Below are 23,257 nucleotides of genomic sequence, written 5' to 3'. Positions count from 1 at the left end.
TGTGAGCACACCTCCCTCTGTTCTAGGGGTGCACACACCTGTGCAGCCACACACACACCTGTGTGAGCCCATTTGCACACGCATGTGGGCACGTGTTCACCTGGCCGTGTGTTTGCACAGTGGGTTGTGAAGGTGTGTGCTCAGGTGTGAGCAGGTGTGAGCCCAGGTGTGAGCCCAGGTGTGAGCCAGGTGTGTGTGCAGGTGGTCACAGGTGTGAGCACAGGTTTGAGCACAGGTGTGAGCACAGGTGTGTGCCCAAGTGTGCTCAGGTGTGTGCAGGTGTGTTCAGGCAGCAGCACATTTGCACATTCAGGTGTGCGAGAGCTGCCACACCTGCGTCACTCTGTGTTCACACCTGTGGCCGTTACCTGTGCAAGCTCACATGTGTGTGTCACTGTCACACCTGCCCAGCTGCGTGTCATTGTTACACCTGCCCAGGTGTGTGTCACTGTCACACCTGCCCAGGTGTGTCTCACTGTCACACCTTCCTGAGTGTTTGTGCTCACACAGGTGTGTGTCACTGTCTCACCTGTCCAGGTGTGTATCATTGTTAAATCTGCCCAGGTGTGTCCCTGTCACACCTGGCCAGCTGTGTGTCACTGTGTCCCTGTCACATCTTCCTGAGTGTTTGTGTTCACACAGGTGTGTCTCCCTGTCACACCTGCCCAGGTGTGTGTCATTGATACACCTGCCCAGGTGCATGTCCCTGTCATACCTACCCAGGTGCGTGTGCTGCCCCACCTGTGCCCTGTCGCACACGCGTGTGCAGGGGGCCGCGGGGGCTGCGTGTGCAGGGGGCACACCTGGACGTGCAGCTGGATCCAGGTGTGCACAGGCACCTGTGAGTGCACAGCCCCAGGTGTGCACAGGTGTGCACAGCTCAGGTGTGCCTGGGTGTGCACAGCTCAGGTGTGCACGAGGACTGGGAGCACACAGGCCCCAGGTGTGCACAAGGATCCAGGTGAGCACATGCCAGGTATGCACAGGTGTGCACACAGATCCAGGTGTGCCTAGGTGTGCACAGCCCAGGTGAGCCCATCCAAGTGCACCCAGGATCCAGGTGTGCCCATCCAGGTGTGCCCAGGTGTGCACATCCCAGGTGTGCACAAGGATCCAGGTGTGCACAAGGCACAGGTGTTCACAGGTGTGCCCATCCAGGTGAGCCCATCCAGGTGAGCCCAGGATCCAGGTGTGCACAAGGATCCAGGTGAGCCCAGGTGAGCCCATCCAGGTGAACCCATCCAGGTGTGCACATCCAGGTGTGCACAGGATCTAGGTGAGCCCACCCAGGTGTGCACATGGATCCAGGTGTGCCCAGGTGTGCACAGCCCAGGTGAGCCCAGGTGTGCACAGCCCAGGTGAGCCCAGGTGTGCACAAGGACACAGGTGTGCCCAGGATTCAGCTGTGCCCATCAAGATGTGCCCATCCAGGTGCACCCAGGATCCATATGTGCCCAGGTGTGCACACAAATCCAGGTGAGCCCGGGATCCAGCTGTGCCCATCCAACTGTGCCCATGGATCCAGCTGTGCCCAGGTGTGCACACAAATCCAGGTGAGCCCATCCAGGTGTGCCCACGGATCCAGCTGTGTCCAGCTGTGCCCATCCAGGTGCGCACATGGATCCAGCTGTGTCCAGGTGTGCCGCCCGGCCGTGCCGCAGCCCCCCCTTTTCCTCCGGGGTTTTTTGGGGTTTTCGGGGGTCCCCGGGAGGGTGGGGGAGGGGAGACTCACAGGCTCGGGGGGGCCCCGCGGTCCGGGGGGGCGTGGCCGGGCCCTGCGGGAGGAGGAGGAGGAGAGAGACACGTTAGGCCCCGCCCCCCGCTCCGGCACCTGTGGGAAGAAGCCGCGGCCCCGCCCCCGCCCCCGCCCCCGCCCCCTCCTGCCCGCAGGCCCCGCCCCTCCCCTGCCACGCCCTGCCCGGACACCGCCCCGCCCCTCCCCCCCCCTCCTTCCCGCATGGACGGACAGACGGACACGGGGGCGACGCCCTGGCTGTGACCCCGGAGTGACCCCGGAATGACCTCTGAGTGACCCCTGAGTGACCCCTGAGTGACCCTGAACTGACTGCTGAGTGACCCCTGAGTGACACTGAACTGACCCTGAGTGACCCCTGAGTGACCCCAACTGACCCCAATTATCCCAAATGACCCAAACTGATCCAAACTGACCCTGAGTGACCCAAACTGCCCCTAACTGACCTCAACTGCCCCAAACTCACCCCAACTGACCCTGAGTGACCAAACTGACCCCAACTGACCCCAACTGACCTTTACTGACCCCAACTGACCCCAATTGACCTTTACTGACCCCAAATGACCCACACTGACCCACAGCTGCACACCAACCCAAAACTGACCCCAAACTGACCCAAATGGACCCTGAGTGACCTCAGCTGACCTTGGCTGACCCCAACTGACCCTGACTGCCCCAAACTGCCCCAAACTGACCCCTGAGTGACCCCAACTGACCCCAACTGACCCTGACTGCCCCAAACTGACCCCTGAGTGACCCCAGCTGACCCCAACTATCTCAAATAGTTTTTGAGATAGACCCAAACTGACCCAAACTCACCCTCACTGATCCACAGCTGCACCCCGACCCCAAACTGACCCTGAGTGACCCTGACTGACCCTGATTGACCCCTGAGTGACCCTGACTGACACAAACTGACCCCGACTGACCTTTGCTGACCCCAGCACTGCCCCGGCCCCCCCGAGCTGTCCCTCAGGATTATTTTGGAGGATTATTTTTGGGGTTATTTATTTTTGGGTTGAATTTTGGGGTTTATTTTTGGGGAGCTCTTTGATTTGGGGGGGTTCAGAGGGACCGGGGGGGTCCCAGGGCTGCCCCTCTCCCCCCATTTTGGGGGGTGACCTGATGGGGGGCGGGGCCTCCCCAAATTCGGGGGGGGGGGGTGGGGACACCTCGGGGATTCCCCAAGGTTTGGGGGTCCTGGGGGGGCTCGGGGCACTTTGGGGGGTCCCGGGGACCCCCGAAGGGATGGGGGGTCTGGGGGTCCCCCCAAATTAATGAGAGTTAATTACGGGGGGGGCAATGACCCCCCCCTGTGTTGGCGACCTGGGGGGAGGGGAATGGGGGAGGGGGGAGGGGAAAGGGGGGCAGGATTTGGGGGTTCAGGTTCAGGGGATGGGGGAGGGGGGGCGGGAGGAATTGGTGGGGGGGCAGAGGGTGGGGGGGGCAGAGGGATTTCAGGGTGGGGGGGTCAGGATTTGGGGTGGGGGAGGGGATTGGGGGAGGGGCAGGATTTGGGGTGCGGGGTCAGCGGGGGAGGGGGGGTGAGGATTTGGGGTCACTCTGGAGGGGGGGAGGGGTTTGGGTGGGTATTTGGGGTGCAGGAACAAGGGGGAGCTGGGGGGGTCTGGGGGGGTCTGGGAGGGGTTTGGGGGTTCAGGGGTGGGGGGTGGGGCAGGGGGCGGATTTTGGGATGGGTTGGGGGGCGCGGGAAGTTTTAGGGGGGGTCTGGGGGGGATCAGGAGGGTTTGGGGCGTTTGGGAGGGTTTTGGGGGGTCGGGAGGACTCAGGAGGGTTTGGCGGTCTCTGGGGGGGTCGGGATGGGGTTTTGGGGGGTCAGGAGGGTTTGGGGGTGTTCGGGGGGGCCGGAGCGGGGGGTCCGTGTTACCTTTTTGTTCCACTTCTATTTTTAGCACCGGAAGAAAAGGCGGGAGAGAGCGGGGGGGGGGGGGGGGGGAGGGGCGGGGTGCGGGGTGGGGGAGGGGTGCGGGGTCACACGGGCAGGGGGGGGAGGGGAGGGGGGGCAGGGGGGTCGAGAGAGGAGACAAAGAGAAGAGAGATTAAACGGCTCCGGCCCCCCCAGCCCGGGGGGACCCCGAAACCCCCCGGGAACCCCCAAACCCTGCGGGGGGAGCGGGACCCACACACGGACACACGGACACGGGATGGACAGATGGACCAATGGACATTGGGATGGACACACGGACACAGGGACACGGGATGGACACACGGACACGGGGACAGATGGACACACGGACACGGGGACACGGGATGGACACACAGACACACGGACAGATGGACAGGGGATGGACACAGGCATGGACACAGGGACACAAGGATAGATGGACAGATGGACACATGGACACGGGATAGACAGGGGATGGACACACGGGCATGGGATGGACACGCGGACACAGGGATGGACACACGGACATGGGATGGACCCATGGACAGATGGACATGGGATGGACAGAGGGATATGGGATGGACAAGGGGATGGAGACTAAGGATGGACACACAGACACAAGGATGGACACAGGGATGGACAGATGGACATGGGACAGACATACAAACATAGGATGGACATCAGGATGGACACAAAGCTGGACATGGGATGGACAGATGGGCACAGGACGGACACACGGACAAATGGACATGGGATGGACGGACAAACACAAGATGGACACATGGACATGGGATAGACATGGGGATGGACACACGGACACAGGGATGGACAGATGGACACGGGATGGACACATGGACAGATGGACAGATGAACATGGGATCTACAGATGGACATGGGAATGGACACGCGGACACAGGGATGGACACACGGACACGGGGATGGACAGAGGAACAAGGGGGACATGGAGGGATGGAGGGATGGACACATGGCAGGAGGGACTGACGGACGGAGAGGTGGAGGGACAGATGGACATCAGGATGGGCAGGAGGATGGACAGAGGGACGGCAAAGAGCTGGACAGAGGGACAGATGGACAGAGGGACAGAAATGGGGAAAAGTCAATGGGAAGGGAGGAGGGACAGAGGGAGCCGTGGAGGGGACAGACGGACGGCCTGGGTGGGGAAGATGGACAGAGGTGATGGATGGGCAGACGGACACGGGGACAGACAGATGGACACAGGCAGAGATGGACACAGGGACAGATGGACACAGGGATAGACACGGGGGCAGACAGATGGACAGACAGACATGGGGACAGAGGGACACGGAGACAGACACAGGGACAGATGGACAAATGGACGGACAGACGGACACACGGGGGGTCGCAGGGCTCCCCTCCCCCGCTCTCCTGCCCCCCCCGCCCCTCCCCCCGCCCTGCAGAGAGAGACGGCGATGGGGGAGGGGCGCGGGGGGGGGCGGGGCTCCAGCAGCTCCTGCAAAGGAAAGAGGCGGCCCCGCCCCTCCCCCACCCCCGGATGGACACGCCCCCCGAGCGGCAGGGACCGAGTGTGAGTGTGAGTGTGAGTGTGCACTGAGTGTGTGTGTGAGTGTGCACTGTGAGTGTGTGTGAGTGTGAGAGTGTGTGAGTGTGTGTGAGTGTGTGAGTGGGCACTGAGTGTGAGTGTGAGTGTGTGTGAGTGTGTGTGAGTGTGTGAGTGGGCACTGAGTGTGAGTGTGAGTGTGTGTGAGTGTGTGTGAGTGTGTGAGTGGGCACTGAGTGTGAGTGTGAGTGTGTGTGAGTGTGTGTGAGTGTGTGAGTGTGAATGTGTGGGTATGTGAGTGTGTGAGTGTGAGTGGGCACTGAGTGTGTGTGCGAGTGTGTGTGTGAGTGTGTGTGAGTGTGTCTGTGAGTGTGAATGTGTGGGTGTGTGAGTGTGAGTGGGCACTGAGTGTGTGTGCGAGTGTGTGTGTGTGTGTGTGTGAATGTGCACTGAGTGTGTGTGTGAGCGTGTGTGTGTGTGTGTGTGTGTGTGTGAGAGACTGAGTGTGAGTGTGCCCTGACTGTGCTCTGAGTGTTCCTGCTGTGTGATCAATGTGTGCCTGGTGTGTAATTAGCCTGTACTTAATGAGTAATTAGTGTGTGTTAATGTGCCCAGGTGTGCCCAGGTGTGCCCAGGCGTGTCCCTCACTTTGCTCTCACACCAGGTGTGTGTTTCACATGCTCAGGTGTGCACCTGGAGTGTCCTCACCCTCACCATTGGCCCAGGTGAGTTTAACGCACACCGTCCTGCACACCAGGTGTGCCTTGAGAGTGCAGGGTGTGCACTTAGCATGTCCTTAGCATGCTCAGGTGTGCACAGAGCGCTCTCAGGTGTGTTCACTGTGTGCTTAGCGTGCACAGGTGTGTCCAGGTGTTGATTGTGTGCTTGGCACACCCTCAGTGTGTTCAGGCACCCTCGACCCACGCCAGGTGTGCACTGGCACATACATGTGTGTGACTGCCCCACCCTGCACACCAGGTGTGCATTGGCATGTACAGGTGTGAGCTGGGTGTGTCCTGAGCGTGCCCAGGTGTGTTTAACCCACACCAGGTGTGCATTTAGCACACACAGGTGTGAGCTGCGTGTCCTGAATGTGTTCAGGTTTGTTCAACTCATGCCAGGTGTGCATTGACACACACAGGTGTGTGACTGCCCTGCCCTGCACACCAGGTGTGCATTGGCATGTGCAGGTGTGAGCTGGGTGTGGCCTGAGTATGCCCAGGTGTGTTTAACCCATGCTGGGTGTGCCCTGAGTATGCCCAGGTGTGTTCTACCCATGTCAGGTGTGCATTTAGCACACACATCACACGCTCAGGTGTTCACCATGTCCTTAGTGTGTCCAGGTGCATTTACCTGCCCAGGTGTGTTAAACCCATCCAGATGTGTTCACCTGCCCAGGTGTGTTTACCTGTCCAGCAGTATTTACCTACCCCAGGCATATTTACCTACCCAGATGTGTTTTCCTGACCAGCTGTGTTTATTTATCCAGATGCGTTTATCTGCCCCACGTCTGATAATCTGCCCCAGGTGTATTTACCTGCCCAGCTGTGTTTATTTATCCAGGCATGTCTATCTGCCCCAGGTGTGTTTACCTGTCCAGGTGTGTTCACCTGGCCATGTGTGTTTACCCACCCCAGGTGTGTCTAACTATCCCAAGTGTATTTACCTGTCCAGATGTGTTTCCCTGCCCAGCTGTGTTTCCCTGCCCAGGTATGTTTATTTGTCCACGTGTGTTTCCCTGTCCAGCTGTGCTTATTTATCCAGGGGTGTTTCCCTGTCCAGGTGAGGGCTGGGGTCCTGCAGCCCTGGGGCTGGCACGTGCTCCCTCTGTGGTTTTGGGGCATTTTGGGTGTGGTTTTGGCCATGGTTTTGGTGTGGATTTTGAGTGGTTTTGGTGTGGTTTTGCTGTGGATTTTGCGTGTTTATGCCATGGTTCTTGCCGTGGTTTCAGCCATGTTTTTGGTGTCGTTTTGCCGTGGTTTTGGTCTGGTTTTGGTGTGTTTTTGCATGTTTTTGCCATGGTTATGGTGTGGTTTTTGCGTGGTTTTAGTCTAGTTTTGGTGTGGTTTTTGCGTGGTTATGCCATGGTTTTTGCACGATTTTGCTTGTTTTGGGTGTTGTTTTGCCGTGGTTTTTGCGTGTTCCTGCCATGATTTTGGTGTAATTTTACCATGGTTTTGGTGCATTTTTGGTGTGGGTTTTGCGTGGTTTTGCCATGGTTTTTGCTATGATTTTGGCCATGTTTTTGGTGTTATTTTGCCATGGTTTTGCATGTTCCTGCCATGGTTTTTGCATGGTTTCACCATGTCTTTGCCATTGTTTTCATTGTTTTTTGCGTGTTCCTGTCCTGTTCCTGCCATGTTTTTCCTGTGTTTTTGCCATGGTCTTTATGTGGTTTTTGAGTGATTTTTGCTGTGTTTTTCACGTGTTCCTGCCACGATTTTTGTATGTTTTTGGCCATGTTTCTGCCCTGTTGCTGCTATGGTTTTGCCATGGTTTCCATGTGTTTTTTGCGTGTCTTTGCTGTGTTTTTCACATGTTCCTGCTGTGTTCCTCCCATGTTTTTACCGTGGTTTTTGCATGGTTTTGGCCTTGTTTTTAGTATGTCTTTGCTATGTTTTTCGTGTGTTCCTGCTGTGTTCCTGCCATGTTTTTGCTGTGTATTCCTGCCCTTTTCCTGCCCTGTTTTTTGCCGTGTTTTTTGCATGGTTTAGGCCATGTTTTTTGCCGTGTTTTTGGTGTGTTTTTGCTGTGTCCGTGCCGTGTTTTGCCATGTTTTTTGCCATGTTTTTGGTGTGGTTTTGCCGTGTTTTTTGCCATGGTTTTGTTGTGTTTCTGCTGTGTCTGTGCCGTGTTTTTGCTGTGTTTTTGCATGTATTTTGCTGTGGTTTTGGTGTGTTTATGCCGTGTTCCTGCTGTGTTTTTGCTGTGTTTTTTGCATGTTTTTTGCCATGTTTTTGGTGTGTTTTGGGCGTGTTTTTTGCATGGTTCTGGCCATGTTTTGGGTGTGTTTTTGTTGTGTTTTTGCCGCGTCCCTGCCGTGCCCGTGCCGTGTCCCCGTGCCATGTCCCGGTGCTGTGTCCGGCCCTGTCCGGCTGCTCCCTCGGGCGGCTCCGGTGGCAGCTGCAAAGCAAAATGGGGGAGGGGCCGGGGGGGTTCTGGGGGTCCCGCGACGGCGCCTGGGGAGAGACGGGGTCACCCCAAAACCCCCCGGGACCCCCGGGTCACACAGAGCCCGCTGGGGCTGGGGGTCACAGCACCTGCACTGGGGGGTCACAGCCCGGCCTGGGGGACAAACGCGACACGAGGGGACCCAGGGGGGCACAACCCCTGCACACACCTGGGGGCTTCCTGAGACCCCTCCAGTCCCACCCCACACCCCAAAGGTGCCCCCAGGGTTGGGGGCTGGGGGTCTTGGGGGGCTGTGGGGTCCCTGTGGGGCTCCATGGGGCTCCATGGGTGCTGTGGGGTAGGACATGGGGGCATTGTGAGATCCCTGTGGAGTCCCCATGGGTGCTGCGGGGTGGGACACTGGGACACTGTGAGGCCCCTTGGGTGCTGTGGGGCAGAACTCCCCAGGTGCACCTCTGGGTGCTGTGGAGCTGTGGGGGCACTGTGGGGCAGAGCTGTGGGGCAGGGTCTATAGGGCAGGGCTGTGGGCACAGCTGTGGGACTGAACAGGGTTATGGGGCAGAGCTGTGGGGCAGAGCCATTGGGGCACGGTTATGGGCCAGAGCTATGGGGCAGAGCTGTGGGGCAGCAATCCCTGTGGGGGACCAATGGCACTTCCAGGTACTTATAGGTGCCAGGACTGGGGGTACTGTGGGGCAGGACAGCGCAGAGCTGTGGGGCAGAGCTATGGGGCAGGACGGGATCTATGGGATCTATGGGGCAGCACTCACTGTAGGGCACGCAGTCGTACTGCACCTCCAGGTATTTGTAGGGGCTGGCACAGGGGTGGCTCTGGGGAGCTGTGAGCCAGGATCTATGGGGCAGGATGGGATCTATGGGACAGGATGGGATCTATGGGGCAGGGCTATGGGGCAGGATCTGTGGGGCAGCACTCACTGTAGGGCACGCAGTCGTACTGCACCTCCAGGTATTTGTAGGTGCCCGGGCAGGGGTCGGGGAAGGCGTCGGAGCCGGCGACCACCACGCACTGAGTGCGGTTATTGCACCTGGGGACACGGGGACACGTCAGGGACACGGCAGGGACATGGCAGCGACATGGGGGACATGGCAGGGACAGGGGACACAGGGACACGGCAGGGACACAGGGGCGCAAAGGGACACATCAGGGACAGGGGACACGGGGACATGGGAGGACATAGCAGGGACACGGGGACACATCACGGACAGGGACATGGGGACATGTGAGGGACAGGGGACACGGGGACACAGGGGAACACAGGGACACGTCAGGGACACGGGGTGGAACATTGGGAGACATCAGGGACAGAGCAGAGACAGGGCAGGGACATGGGAACATGGGGGGACACGGCAGGGACAGGGCAGGGACACAGGGGGACATGGGGACACATCAGGGACAGGGGACACGGGGACACTGCACGGACAGGGACAGGGGACATGTCAGGGACAGGGGGGACACGGTAGGGACAGGGCAGGGTCACAGCAAGGACATGGCAGGGACATGGGGACACGGGGACAGGGCAGGGACACGGCAGGGACATGGGGAGGACATGGGGGGACATGGCAGACACAGCGGGGACATGGGGTCATGTCAGGGACATGTCATGGACACGGCAGGGACACGGGATAGTGGGAACACAGAGACACATCAGGGACATGTCAGGGACACGGGGACATGTCACAGACACAGGGGACACATCAGGGACACAGAGGGACATGGGACACTGGGGGACAGTGGGGGGTCACAGGGGGACATGAGGGAACAGCAGGGGACAGCAGGGGGGACACAGGGGGACATAGGGACACGGGGACATGAGGAGACATGGGCGGGACACAGGACACAAAGGGACACAGAGACATTGGGGGACACAGGGGGACAGCAGGGACACAGGGGGACAGGGGACCTGAGGGGACATGGGGACAGTGAGGGGACATGGGGACACAGAGGATGTCGAGCAGGGACATGGGGACAGGGACAGCAGGACAGTGGGGACACACAGGACATGGGACTAGGGACATGAGGGACACAGGGACAGTGGGGACAGTGGGACAGTGTGGACAGAGGGACAGTGGGGACATGGGGACAGTGGGGACACAGGGACACAGGGACAGTGGGGACAGTGGGGACACGGGGCAGGGCACAGGTGTGGCCCTGCCACTTGGGGACACAGGACTCAGGTGCCACCACCAACGTCCCTGGGGTGGGGGGGACGCCGTAGGGACACAGGGACATCCTCAAGCTGTGCCACCCCCGTGTTGTCCCCAGGGCCACCCACCCCACGTGTCCCTCAGTGTCCCTGTGTCCCCCCCGTGCCACCTCCACGCCTCCAACTGTCCCCAGGTGTCCCCACGGCACCACAGGGCCATGTCCCCAGCATGTTCCTGCTCCCCCATGTCCCACCCTCCTGTGTGCCTGTCCCTGTGTCCCCAGAGTGTCCCCAGCCTTCCACATGTCCCCATGTCCCCTGCACGTCCCCGTGTCCCCCCGTGTCACCCCCATGTCCCCTCTGTGCCATCATGTGCAGGGCCAGGGCCAGGTCCCTGTGTCCGCACAATGTCCCCATGTCCCACCCTGTCCCTGTGTCCCCACAGTGTCCCTCTGTCCCCATGTCCCCAAGCCCATTGCTGTGTTCCTGTCACCTGCCTGTCCCCATGTCCCCAACCTCCTGCACCTTCCCAATGTCCCCAGTGTCCCCAATGTCACCAATCCCCCCAATATCCCCAGTATCCCAAATTCCTCCAATGTCCCCAAATGTCCCCAATGATCACATTGCCCTGAGTGCCACGAATGCCCCCAATGTCTCCAATGCCCTCAATGTCCCAAATGTCCCAATGACCCCAGTGTCCCCAATGTCCCCAACGTCCCTGACGTCCCCAACATCCCCAGTATCCCCAGTGTCACCAATACCCCCAATGTCTCCAGTGCCCTCAATGTCCCCAATGTCCCTACTGTCCCCAGTGTCCTCAATGCCCCCAATACCTCCAGTGTCCCCGGTCCCCCAGTGTCACCTCTGGGCCATGATGGCCTGGGCCTGGGGCAGGTGACATTGCACGTTCGCCATCTGCCCGGGGTCCCTGATGTCCCCATGTCCCCCCAATGCCCCCAGTGTCCCCAGTGTTCCCAATGCCCTCCAGTGTCCCCAATTCTCCCAATGTCCCCAACGGCCCCAATGTCCCCAATACCCCCAACGTCCCCAATACCCGCAATGTGTCCAATACCCCCTCTGTCCCCAGTGTCCCCATGTCCCCCCACTGTCCCCAATTCCCCCAGTGGCCCTGTGTCACCTCTGGGCCATGATGGGCTGTGCCTGGGGCGGGTAGCGCTGCACTTTCGCCATCTGCCCTGGGTCCCTGATGTCCCCATGTCCCCAGTGCCCCCAATGCCCCCAGTGTCCCCACCATCCCCAGTGCCCCCAGTGTCCCCAGTGTCCCCATTCCCCCAGTGTCACCTCTGGGCCATGATGGGCTGTGCCTGGGGCAGGTAGCACTGCACGTTCGCCATCTGCCCGGGGTCGGCGTCGCAGATTTTGTCGTCGGTCCGGCCGTAGTTGGCGTCGGCCACCAGGACGACGTCGCTGCCGGGGCAGCGCAGCTCCAGCGGGTACCCCTCGCACGCCAGCTCCCGGCGCGCCAGCCCGAACGGCAGCGCCCCCCGGATCAGTCCTGAAACCCCAAAATGGATCAGGGAACCCCAAAATGGTGTCAGGAAACCCCAAAACCCCCGGGGTATCCCAAAACCCCACACCTCCAGCAGGTACCCCTCACACACCACTTCCCGGCACGCCAGCCCGAATGGCAGCGCCCCCCAGATCAGCCCTGGAACCCCAAACAGGATCAGGGATCCCCAAAACATTCTGGGTAACCCCAAAACACCCGGGGTACCCCAAACATCCAATCCTGCTGTGCCAGCCCAAATGGTGGCACCCCCTGGATCAGCCCTGGAACCCCAAATGGGGTCAGGGAACCCCAGATGGGGTCCCTCATTCCCACCTCTGTGCCCCGCTCAGCCCTTGGGGTGCAGGGACCACCTGGACCCTAAACCCCAAATCAGGGGCCCTGGGCACCCCCAGCCCTGCAGCCCCCAGCCCTCAAATCCCAAATACCTGGAAACTCCAACCCCAAACACCTGAGACCCAAACACTTGGGATCCCCAACCCCAAACACCTGGATCCCTGACACCCCTGGGTTCCCCCAGTCCCTGACACCTGGGACCCCAAACTCCAGGGTCCCCCCGATCCCAAACACCTGGGATCCCACCCCCTGGCACTGGGAATTCCCAATCCTGTACACCAGGTCCCCCCATAGCTGTACACTGGGGGACCCCAAATCCCCAAAACCAGGGACCCCAATGGATGCTTGGAGTTCCCCAAAATTCTGGGTCCCCATTCCCTGACATCGGGAACAATCCCAAACACCTGGGACCTCAAATCTGACACACCTGAGTTCCCCCAACGCTGGGAACCTGAGACCCCAGATCCCAAACACCCGGGACCCCAAATCCATGGTACCTGACACCTCGGATGGATGTTTGAGTCCCCCAAAATCCAGAGGCCCCCCCAAGCCTCAACACCTGGATCCCCCCAATCCCAACACCTGGGATCCCCCCAATCCCAACACCTGGGATCCCCAAATCCCAAACACCTGGGACCCCAAATCCGTGGTACCTGAGACCTCGGATGGATGTTTGGGTCCCCCAAAAAATCCAGAGCCTCCCAAGCCTCAACATCTGGATCCCCAATCCCAAACACCTGGGACCCCAATCCCAAACACCTGGAATCCCCAAATCCGTGGTACCTGAGACCTCTGATGGATGTTTGGGTCCCCAAAAAATTCAGACACCCCCCAGGCCTCCACACCAGGATCCCCAGTCCCAAACACCTGGGACCCCCCAATCACAAACACCTGGGATCCCCCAAATCTGACACACCTGAGCTCCGCCAATGCTGGGAACCCGGGACCCCAAATCCAACACCTGGATATCCCAATCTCAGACACGTGGGACCCCCCATCCCACACTCCCGGGACCCCCCAAACCCGCATCCCCCAATCCCAAATTTCCCATCCCCAGATTCTGGGGCACCCCAAGAGCCGGGCCCAGCTCAGGGCTGTTGTGCCAGCCTTGCACACTCATTGCACACTCATTGCACAGCCTTTACACAGCCTTTACACAGCCCTGACACAACCCTTCCATGCCACTTACACACCCTTTACACATCACTTACAAAGTCACCACACACTTCTTACACACCCCTTACAGAACCTTTACGCACCCCTTACACAGCCCTTGCACACCCTTTAAACACCATTTACACACTCTTTGCACACCCCTTACACACTCACCACACTCTTTACACCTCCCTTACATATCTGGACTGTTGTACACTCCTTACACACCCTTTACACAGCCCTTACACACTTCTTACACACCCCTTACATACCCTTTACACAACCCTTGATACTCCTTGCACACCTCTTACACACTCACTGCACACCCCTTACACATCCTTTACACACCCATTGCACAGCCCTTACACAGTCACTGCACACTCCTTACACTCCCCTTACACACCTGGGGTGTTGTACACTCCTTACACACCACTCACACACACACTGCACACTCCTTACACACCTCTTACACACTTCTTATGCATGCCTTACATACTCTTTACACACTCCTGACACACTCTTACACAGTCACTGCACAACCCTTATGCACCCTTTACACACTCCTCGCACCTCCATTACACACTCCTTACACACCCCTTACACACTCCTTGCATACCCCTTGCACAATCCTGGCCACCTCTGTTGTGCTGCTCAGCCCTTCCACAAGCGTTACACACCCCTTGCACACCACTGAGCCCCTCTGTGGTGTTGTACAGACACAACTCTTGCACAGCCCTTACACAACCCTCACACAACTCTTACACAACCCTTACACAATCCCTGCACACCCTTTGCACAAACATTTCACAACCCTCGCACCCCCAGGCACCTCCGGGCTGTGACACAGGCCTTGCACAGCCCTTACACGCTCCTTGCACACCCCTGTGCACCCCTGAGGTGCTTTACAGATACACCCCTGGGTCGGTGTACAGACCTCACACATTCCTTACACACCTTTTACATTCCCCATTGCACACCCCTAGGCACCCCCGTGGTGTTGTTCGGACACACCCCTTACACACTTGGGGTGTTGCACAGGCTTTACACAGCTCTTACACAATCCCTTGCACAGCCTTTACACATTCCTTACACACCTGGTGGGTTGTACTGCCCTTGCACACCTTGCACACCCCTGGGCACCACTGGGGTGTTGTAGAGACACAATTCTTACACACCCATCACACAGCCCTTGCATGTCCCTTACACACCCCTTACACGCCCCTTACACAGTTCTTACACACCTGTTACACAACCCTTGCACACCTGGGGTGCTGCACCAGGCTTGCACAAATGTTACACAAACCTTGTACATCTGGAGTGTCGTAGAGCCCTTTCACACCCTCTACACGCCCCTTACACCCCCGGGGTGTTGTGCAGCCCTTACACAGCTCTTGCACAGCCCTTGCACGCCTCTCGCAAACTCCTCTCATAACTCACACACCTGGGGTGTTGTACGCCCATTTCACAGCCGTTACACACCCCTTACACCCCTGGGGTGCTGTACAGCTCTTACACACCCCTAGAGTGTTGTACACACCTTACACATCCCTTACACACCCCTTACAGACCAGAGGTATTGTACAGCCCTTACACACCCCTTACAAACTCCTTACACACCTGGGGTGTTGTGCAGCCCTTTCACAGCACTTACACACCCCTTACACAGCTCCTGTACACCTTGGGTATTGTACAGCCTTTTCACACCCCTTACACACCCCTGGGCATCCCTGGAGTGTTGTACACACCTTACACATCGCTTACACAATCCCTTACACACCCCTTACAGACCAGGGGGATTGTACAGCCCTTACACACCCCTTACAAACTCCTTACACACCTGGGGTATTGTACAGCCTTTTCACACCCCTGGGCATCCCTGGAGTGTTTGTACACACCTTACAAAAACCCTTACACAGGGGGCAGAGTGTTGTACACCCCTTACACACCCCTTACAAACCTGGGGTGTTGTACAGCTCTTACACAGCACTTACACACTCTTTACACACCCCGGGGCACACCTGGGGTATTGTACACCCATTACACACACCTTACACACCTCTTGTACACCTGGGGTATTGTATACCTATTTCACAGCCCTTACACATCTAGAGTGTTGTACAGCCCTTACACACCCCTAACACAGCCCTTACACACCCCTTGCACTCCTGGGTTATTGTGCAGCCCTTATACAGCGCTTACACACACCTTACACACCTCTTACACACCCCTTACACCCCTGGGGTATTGTACAGCCTTTTCACACCCCTTACACACCCCTGTGCACCCCTGGAGTGTTGTACACACCTTATACACACCTTACACACCCCTTACACAATCCCTTCCACACCCTTTATACCCCTGGGGCATTGTACACCCATTTCACAAATTGTTCACCCATTTACACAGGCCTTACACACCCCTTACACCCCTGGGGTATTGCACACCCATTAAACACCCCTTACACAACTCTCACACAGTCCTTACACACCTGTGGTGTTGTACAGCCCTTTCACAGCACTTACACCCCTGAGGTATTGTATATAGCCTTTATACAACACTTACACACCCCTTGCACAGGGGGCAGAGTGTTGTACAGCCCTTACACACTCCTGGGCATCCCTGGAGTGTTGTACACACCTTACACACCCTTTACACACACCTTACACCCTTGGAGCATTGTACACCCATTACACAGCCCTTACACTCCCCTTTCACAGCTCTTTCACACCCCTTACACACCTGGGGTGTTGTACAGCCCTTACACACCCCTCACACCCCCCCTGGGCACCCCTGGGGTGTTGCACACCCATTACACAGCCCTTACAGAGCCCTTACAGACCAGGGGTATTGTACAGCCCTTACACAGCACTTACACTCCCCTTAACACCCTTTATACACTCCTTACACACTCCCTACACACCTGGGTGTTACACACTCTTTACATACCTGGGTGTTACACATCCCTTACACACCCTGGGGGTATTATACCCCATTTCACAGCCCTTGCACATCCCTTACACATCCCTGGGCACCCCTGAGGTGTTGTACACCCATTTCACAGCCCTTGCACAGCCTTTACACAATCCCTTACACACTCCTTACACCCCTGGGGCATTGCACACCCATTTCAGAGCCCTTACACACCTGGGCTGTCGTACAGCCCTTACATGCTCCTTGCACCCCTGGGGTGTTTACACACCTCCCACACCCCTTACACATCCCTTACACAATCCCTTACACACCCCTTATACACCTGGGGTGTTGTACAGCCCTTTAACAGCACTTACACACCCCTAGGGTGTTGTACACACTTTACACACCCCTTTACACGCCTTGTACACCTAGGGGGTTGTACAGCCCTTCCACAGCATTTGCACACCTGGGGTGTTGTGTACAGCCCTTACACACCCCTTATACAGTCCTTACACACCCCTTGTACACCTGGGGTACTCTACAGCCCTTTCACAGCACTTACACACCCCTTGCACACCTGGGGTGTTGTGTATAGCCCTTATACAACACTTACACACTCCTTAACACGCCCCTCACACCCCTGAGGCATTGTACACCCATTTCACAGCCCTTACACACCTGTGGAGTAGTACAGCCCTTACACACCCCTCACACAGCCCTTACACCCCTGGGGTCTTGTTACACCCCTCACACACCCATTACACCCCGGGGTGCTGTACACCCATTACACCCGCCTTACACCCCACGTACACACCCCTTGTACACCTGGGGTATTCTACAGCCCTTACACAGCTGGGGTATTGTGTAGAGCCCTTACACACCCCTTACACACCCCTTACAGACCTGGGATATGGTACAGCCCTTGCACAGCCCTTACACAGCCCTTACACACTCTTTACACATCTGGGGTATTGTACAGCCCTTGCACAACCCATACACACCCCTGGGCACTTCTGGGGTGTTGTACACACCTTACACACCCCTTACACACCACTTACACCATCCCTTACACAATCCCTTACACACCCCGTACACACCTGGGGTATTGTACAGCCCTTTACACACAGCTGGGCACCCGGGGGTGTTGTACACCCCTAACACCCCTGGGGCATTGCACACGCATTTCACTGCCCTTACACGCCCCTTACACACCCCTCACATCCCTGGGGTGTCGCCCACCCCCCTCCCGTCTCCCGCCCCCTCCCCTGTCCCGCCCCCTCACCGTGGCAGCCCGAGGGCAGCAGCCCCAGCAGCAGCACCGGGACCAGAACCGGGAGCGGAACCGGGAGCGGGAATGGAACCGGGCCGGGGGTGGGGGAGGGGCGCGCCATGGCGGGGGAGGGGCGCGGGGACCCCCCAACCTCAGCGGGGGGATCCGAGCTGGGGAGAGAAAAACGGGAGAGGGGGGAATTAATGAGGGGGGAATTCATTAATGGGGGGCAATTAATGGGGGGGGAAGGCAGGGGGATTAATGGGGGTAATTAATGAGGGGGGAGTTAATTAATGGGGGAATTAATGAGGGGGAATTCATTAATGGGGGGAATTAATGGGGGGGATCAATTAATGGGGGGAATTAATGGTGGAGGACCCTGGGGATCAATGGGGGTAATTAATGAGGGGGGAGTTAATTCATGGGGGGAATTAATGGAGGGGGAATTATTAATGGGGGGAATTAATGGGGGGATCAATTAATGGGGGAGAATTAATGAGGGGGGAATTGATTAATGGGGAAATTATGATGGGGGAAATAATGACGGGTTAAATTAATGTGAGGATAATTACTGAGTGGGAAAATAATGGGGGTGAATTAACAAGGGGTTAAATTAATGTGGGGGTAATTAATGAGGGGGGAAATTAATGAGGGGGTTAAATTAATGTGGGGGTAATTATTGAGGGGGGTAAGAAATGGGGTGAATTAATAAGGGGTTAAATTAATGGGGGGAATTATTGCGGGGGCTTAAATAAATTGGGGGGTGAATTAATGAGGGGGTGAAATTATTGAGGGGGTGAATTAATGAGGGGGTGAATTAATGGGGGACAATCAATTATTGGGGTAACTAATGAGGGGTTAAATTATTTTAGGGGTAATTATTGAGGGGGATAAGCAATGGGGTGAATTAATAAGGGGTTAAATTATTGGGGGGTCATTTATGCGGGGGTGAATTAATGAGGGGGGCTGAACGAATGGGGGCAGTTCATTTAATGAGGGGGGTTAAATTAACTGTGGGGTAAATTAATGAGGGGGTTAAATAAATTGGCGGGTGAATTAATGAGGGGGTGAAATTAATGAGGGGTTAAATTAATGTGAGGGTAATTATTGAGTGGGGAAATAATGGGGGGGGATTAATAAGGGGTTAAATTAATGGGGGGGTCATTTATGAGGGGGTGAATTAATGAGGGGGCCTGAACTAATGGGGGGCGGTTCAATTAACGAGGGGGGGTTAAATTAATTGTGGGGTAAATTAATGAGGGGGTTAAATAAATTGGGGGGTGAATTAATGAGTGGGGTGAAATTATTGAGGGGATGAATTAATGAGGGGCTGAATAAATGGGGGGGAATTAATGTGGACGTGAATTAATGAGGGGGTGAATTAATGAGGAGGTGAATTAATGGAGGGGGAGGGGGCACCGCGCTGTCCGCCCCCCCCATCTGTGCCCCCCAGAATTGAGGGGATCCGAGCCCCCCCCAAATTCCTCCCCCCCTCCCCTGCACCAACCCCCCCCCCCAGACCGGCGCCTGCCCCTCCCCCCCATCCAGGGAGGTCCAGCTCCCCCCAAATCCGGGGGGGCCCTGATGTTCTGTAACCCCCCCCCACCCTCCCCGGACCATCTGCTCCCCCCAAATCCCGCCGGGATCGGAGCCCCCCCCGGCCCCAATCCGTGGCCCCCTGGGGGGGTCAGAGCCGATTATCGATTATCGATTATCGATCATCCGCCCCCGCCCCCCCCCCCCCGGGACCCCCCCGGCCCCCCCCTCACCCCGCGCAGGGGCCGATGCGGCCGCGGTGCATTGTGGGAAGCTCAGCCCCGGGTTGCCAGGGGCGACGGCGCCGACGTGCATTGTGGGAGAATCCCCCCATCACACCCCCCCCACCCAGAATGATGGGGGGGGGCGCAGCGCCATCCCAGAATGCTCTGCGCGCGACATCGGCCCCCCCCCCAATTCCACCCCCCCCTTGGGGAAACTGAGGCGGGGGCGGACCCCCCCCCAGCCCCTCCCCCAAAATACTTGGGGGGTCCCCACCCCCCCTCCCCCCCCCGCCTCAGTTCCCCGGGGGGGGGGGAAAAACCGCGTCCCCCCCAGGAGGGTCCCAGATGAGGGGGGGTCGGGAGGGGCCGCACCCCCCTTTTCAGCGCCCACCCCCCTCAATTCCCGGCCCCCGCCCTGTTCCCCACTCCCCCCTTTATCCCCGGCCCCCGCCCTGCTCCCCCCCCCAAATGTCACCCCCGGCCCCCCGGGACAGCGCTCACCCTCCCCCCGTTTTCCCAGCCCCCCTCTTTTCACGGCCCCTCCCCAGCGCCTCGGGAGCCCCCAGTTCCCACGACCCCCCCCCCCATTTTCGCGGGACCCACCCCAGATTCACGCGACCCCCCCCCATTCAATCTCCCCCATTCCAACCCCCCCATTTTACCGACACCCCTTTCTCATCCCCTCCCCATTTCCCAGCGCCCCCCCGGCCCCTCCGCACCTGCGGGGGCGGCTCCCCCCGGCCTCCCCATCCCCCCCTGCCCCGGGGGGCCGCTCCCCCAGACCCAAACGGCGCCCCCGGACCCCCCCGGACCCCCCCGTACCTGCGGGTTCAGCTCCATGCGGCGATCGCGGCGCGACCCCCCCGCACCGCCCCGCGCCCGCGGGCTCCCCCCAACGGCGGCCGCCGGAAGTGCGGGACCCCCGCCCGCCCCTCCCGGCCCGGCAGCGCCGCCCGCGGCCGCCGCCGGACCTGCAGAGACCCCTCCCCCACCCAGCACTGCCCCCTGCGGCCGCCGCCGGAACTGCAGAGACCCCTCCCAATCGGAGCGCCCCTCCTGGTCACCGCCGGAACTGCAGAGACCCCTCCCCTACCCCACAGCGCCCCCTTCGGCCGCCGCCGGAACTGCAGAGACCCCTCCCCATCCCCCATCTCACCCAAGCACTGCCCCCTCCTGGTCACCGCCAGGACTGTAGGGACCCTCCCCATCCCCCAGCCATCCCCCCATCTATGGCCCCACCCCAACACCACCCCCTCCTGGTCATCGCTGGAACTGCACCGACCCTTCCCCATCCCCCACCCTGACAGCGCCGCCCGCGGCCAGCCCTGGAATTGCAGCGACCCCTCCCCATCCCCCACCCCATCCATTACTGCCCCCTCCTGGTCACCACTGGGACTGCAGCGACCCCTCCCCCACGCCATCCATCACCCATGCCCCATCTATGCCCCCACCCCACCACCACCCCCTCCCAATGACCACCGGAACTGCAGGGACCCTTCCTCAACCCCCACCCACCCCCACCCCAACACCGCCCTCCCCTGGTCATCACCGGAACTGCAGCGACCTCTCCCCATCCCGGAATCCATTCATCGCTACCCCCCTCCTGGTCACCGCCAGGACTGCAGGGACCCCTCCCCCACCCTGGGACCGCCCCTGTCCCCTCGTGGTGACTGCCCCTCTCCGTCACCCTGCCCCCTCCCCCCAGGGTCATGGCCTGGACTGTGGGGACCCTTCCCCATCCCCCACCCCATCCATCACTGCCCCCACCTAGTCACGGCCAGAACTGCAGGGACCCATCCCCCACCCCTCCCCCATCTATGCCCCACCCCAGCACCGCCCCCTCCCGGTCGCCTCCAGGACTGCAGCGACCCCTCCCCCACCCTGGGACTGCCACTGTCCCCTCGTGGTCACTGCCCCTCCCCCTCCCTGCCCCACCCCTTCCCCCCAGGGTCATGGCCGGGATCCCTCCCCATCCCCCACACCACTACCGCCCCCCGTGGCCACTGCAGGGAGTGCAGCACCGAGGGGCGTTAATGAGGGGCGTTAATGAATGGGTGTTAATGAGGGGCGGTAATGAGGAGTGTTAATGAAGGAGCAATAATGAGGGGCATTAATGAGGGGCAATAATAGGAGTGCTAATGAGGGGCGTTAATGAGTGGGCGGTAATGAGGGGCGTTAATGAGGGGGTGTTAATGAGGGGCGGTAATGAGGAGTGTTAATGAGGAGTGTTACTGATGGGTGTTAATGAGAGGCAGAAATGAGGGGTATTAGTGAGGGGCATTAATGAGAGACGTTAATGAGGGGCAGTAATGAGGGGTACATACGAGGGGTGATAATGAGGGGTGTTAATGAGAGGGCATTAATGAGGGGTGGTAATAAGGAGCATTAATAAGGAGCGTTAATGAGGAGTATGAATGAGAGGCAGTAGTGAGAGGTATTTATTAGGAGCATTAATGAGGGGTATTAATGAGGGGCAGCAATGAGGAGCGTTAATGAGGGGTGTTAATGAGGGCAGGGCAAGCTAATGCGGTAAATGGGCTTGATAAGGGATGAGTGTTAATGAGCAGCGCTGCTAATTAGGGGTATTAATGAAGATGGGCGGGGCAGGAGTGAGCCAGAGCTTCAATGATTGGGGAGTTAATGAGGGAGGGTGCTAATAAGGGGTGTTAATAAAGGAGATGTCAGTGGGGTGAGCTTTAGGGAGGAGTCTTAATAAGAGGGATCATTAATGGAAATGTTAATGAAGAAGCATTAATGAGGAAGGTTAATGAGCTGGGGGTTATGACGTGAGGCTCTTTAAGTCAATTAACAGGCAGGCCCATCCCAGCTAATGAATAATTAAGAGCAGCAGGAGCCCTGCTAATCGCTGTCATCAGCCATATATTAGCATATGCTAATGAGCTGGGGTAATTAAACTGGAGCATGTTAATTGGGCAGGGATAGGAAAGGAAGGTGCATTAATTGACACGAAGGACAGAGTAGTGTTTATTGGGGGCCTCATTAGTTTAATTAAGAGGTTAATAAATGAGGCCTCGTGCAGGGCACGAGGCTGAGAGTGAAAGCCGCGCCCTTGGCCAGCCCAGCCCCGCCCTTCCCCTGTCAATCACAGGTTTCCCGCCCCTCTGAACAAGCCCCGCCCATCCCTTGTCAATCACGGATGTCCCGCCCCTCCGAACAAACCTAGTCCATGACATGTCAATCCCGCTAGGCCCCGCCCCCTGCCCGACGCCCCGCCTCTCGGCGGACTCGAGTTTAATGAACGGGGCAGGGCCGGGGCGATCTCCGGACTGACGGCAGCGCCGACCAATGGGGAGCAGAAGGAGTGGGACTCGGGGGGGCGCTGGCCAATGGGACGCCGGTGGGTGGGTCTCGGGGGCACGCTGGCCAATGGGAAGCGAGAGCCGGGCGGTGCCGATGAGCGGCGGGAGCGGGAGGTGGGCGCGGCCCGCGGGAGCGCCGGACCCGTGAGGGGGAAGGCGGAGGGAGCGAGAGAAAGGTGAGGGAGTACCGGGATGTCGTGATAGAGACCGCGATGGACAGCGGGATATCGGGATAGAGACCGGGATACACAGCGCCATGCACTCCGGAATATCGGGACAGGCACCGGGATAGATACCGGGATAGGCACCGGGATAGACAGCGGGATATCGGGAGAGCGGGTACCGGGGAAAGCCGGAGAGCAGAACTCCCGGATATCGGGACATCGGGGTAGCGGAGTGCAGGGAATGGGGCTGGAGAGGGTGAGCGGGGTACCGGGGCACCGGGGCTTGGGCCCCGGGGGAGCCTGAGAGCGATGAGC

The 23,257-nt window shown here is 58.6% G+C and overlaps 1 protein-coding gene across 1 annotated transcript in view; it reads right to left on the bottom strand.

The window, feature by feature from the left end:
* Positions 1–17,819, bottom strand: part of LOC131569160 (adhesion G protein-coupled receptor L1-like) — a 55,039-nt gene extending 37,220 nt beyond the window's left edge. The window contains exons 1-5 of the mRNA XM_058821385.1: positions 17,711–17,819; positions 12,088–12,165; positions 11,799–12,012; positions 9,268–9,377; positions 3,642–3,656 (exon numbers count right to left, since the gene is read on the bottom strand). Of these exons, the coding sequence (XP_058677368.1) occupies positions 3,642–3,656; positions 9,268–9,377; positions 11,799–12,012; positions 12,088–12,165; positions 17,711–17,819 (526 nt within the window). The remainder of the gene's footprint in view (positions 1–3,641; positions 3,657–9,267; positions 9,378–11,798; positions 12,013–12,087; positions 12,166–17,710) is intronic.
* Between the last annotated feature and the right edge of the window lie 5,438 nt (positions 17,820–23,257).

Source organism: Ammospiza caudacuta, chromosome 29, assembly GCF_027887145.1.
Source record: "Ammospiza caudacuta isolate bAmmCau1 chromosome 29, bAmmCau1.pri, whole genome shotgun sequence".
NCBI classification, from domain to species: domain Eukaryota; kingdom Metazoa; phylum Chordata; class Aves; order Passeriformes; family Passerellidae; genus Ammospiza; species Ammospiza caudacuta.
Note: the sequence above shows the minus strand (reverse complement) of the source record. Positions and strands in the feature narration are given on the sequence as shown.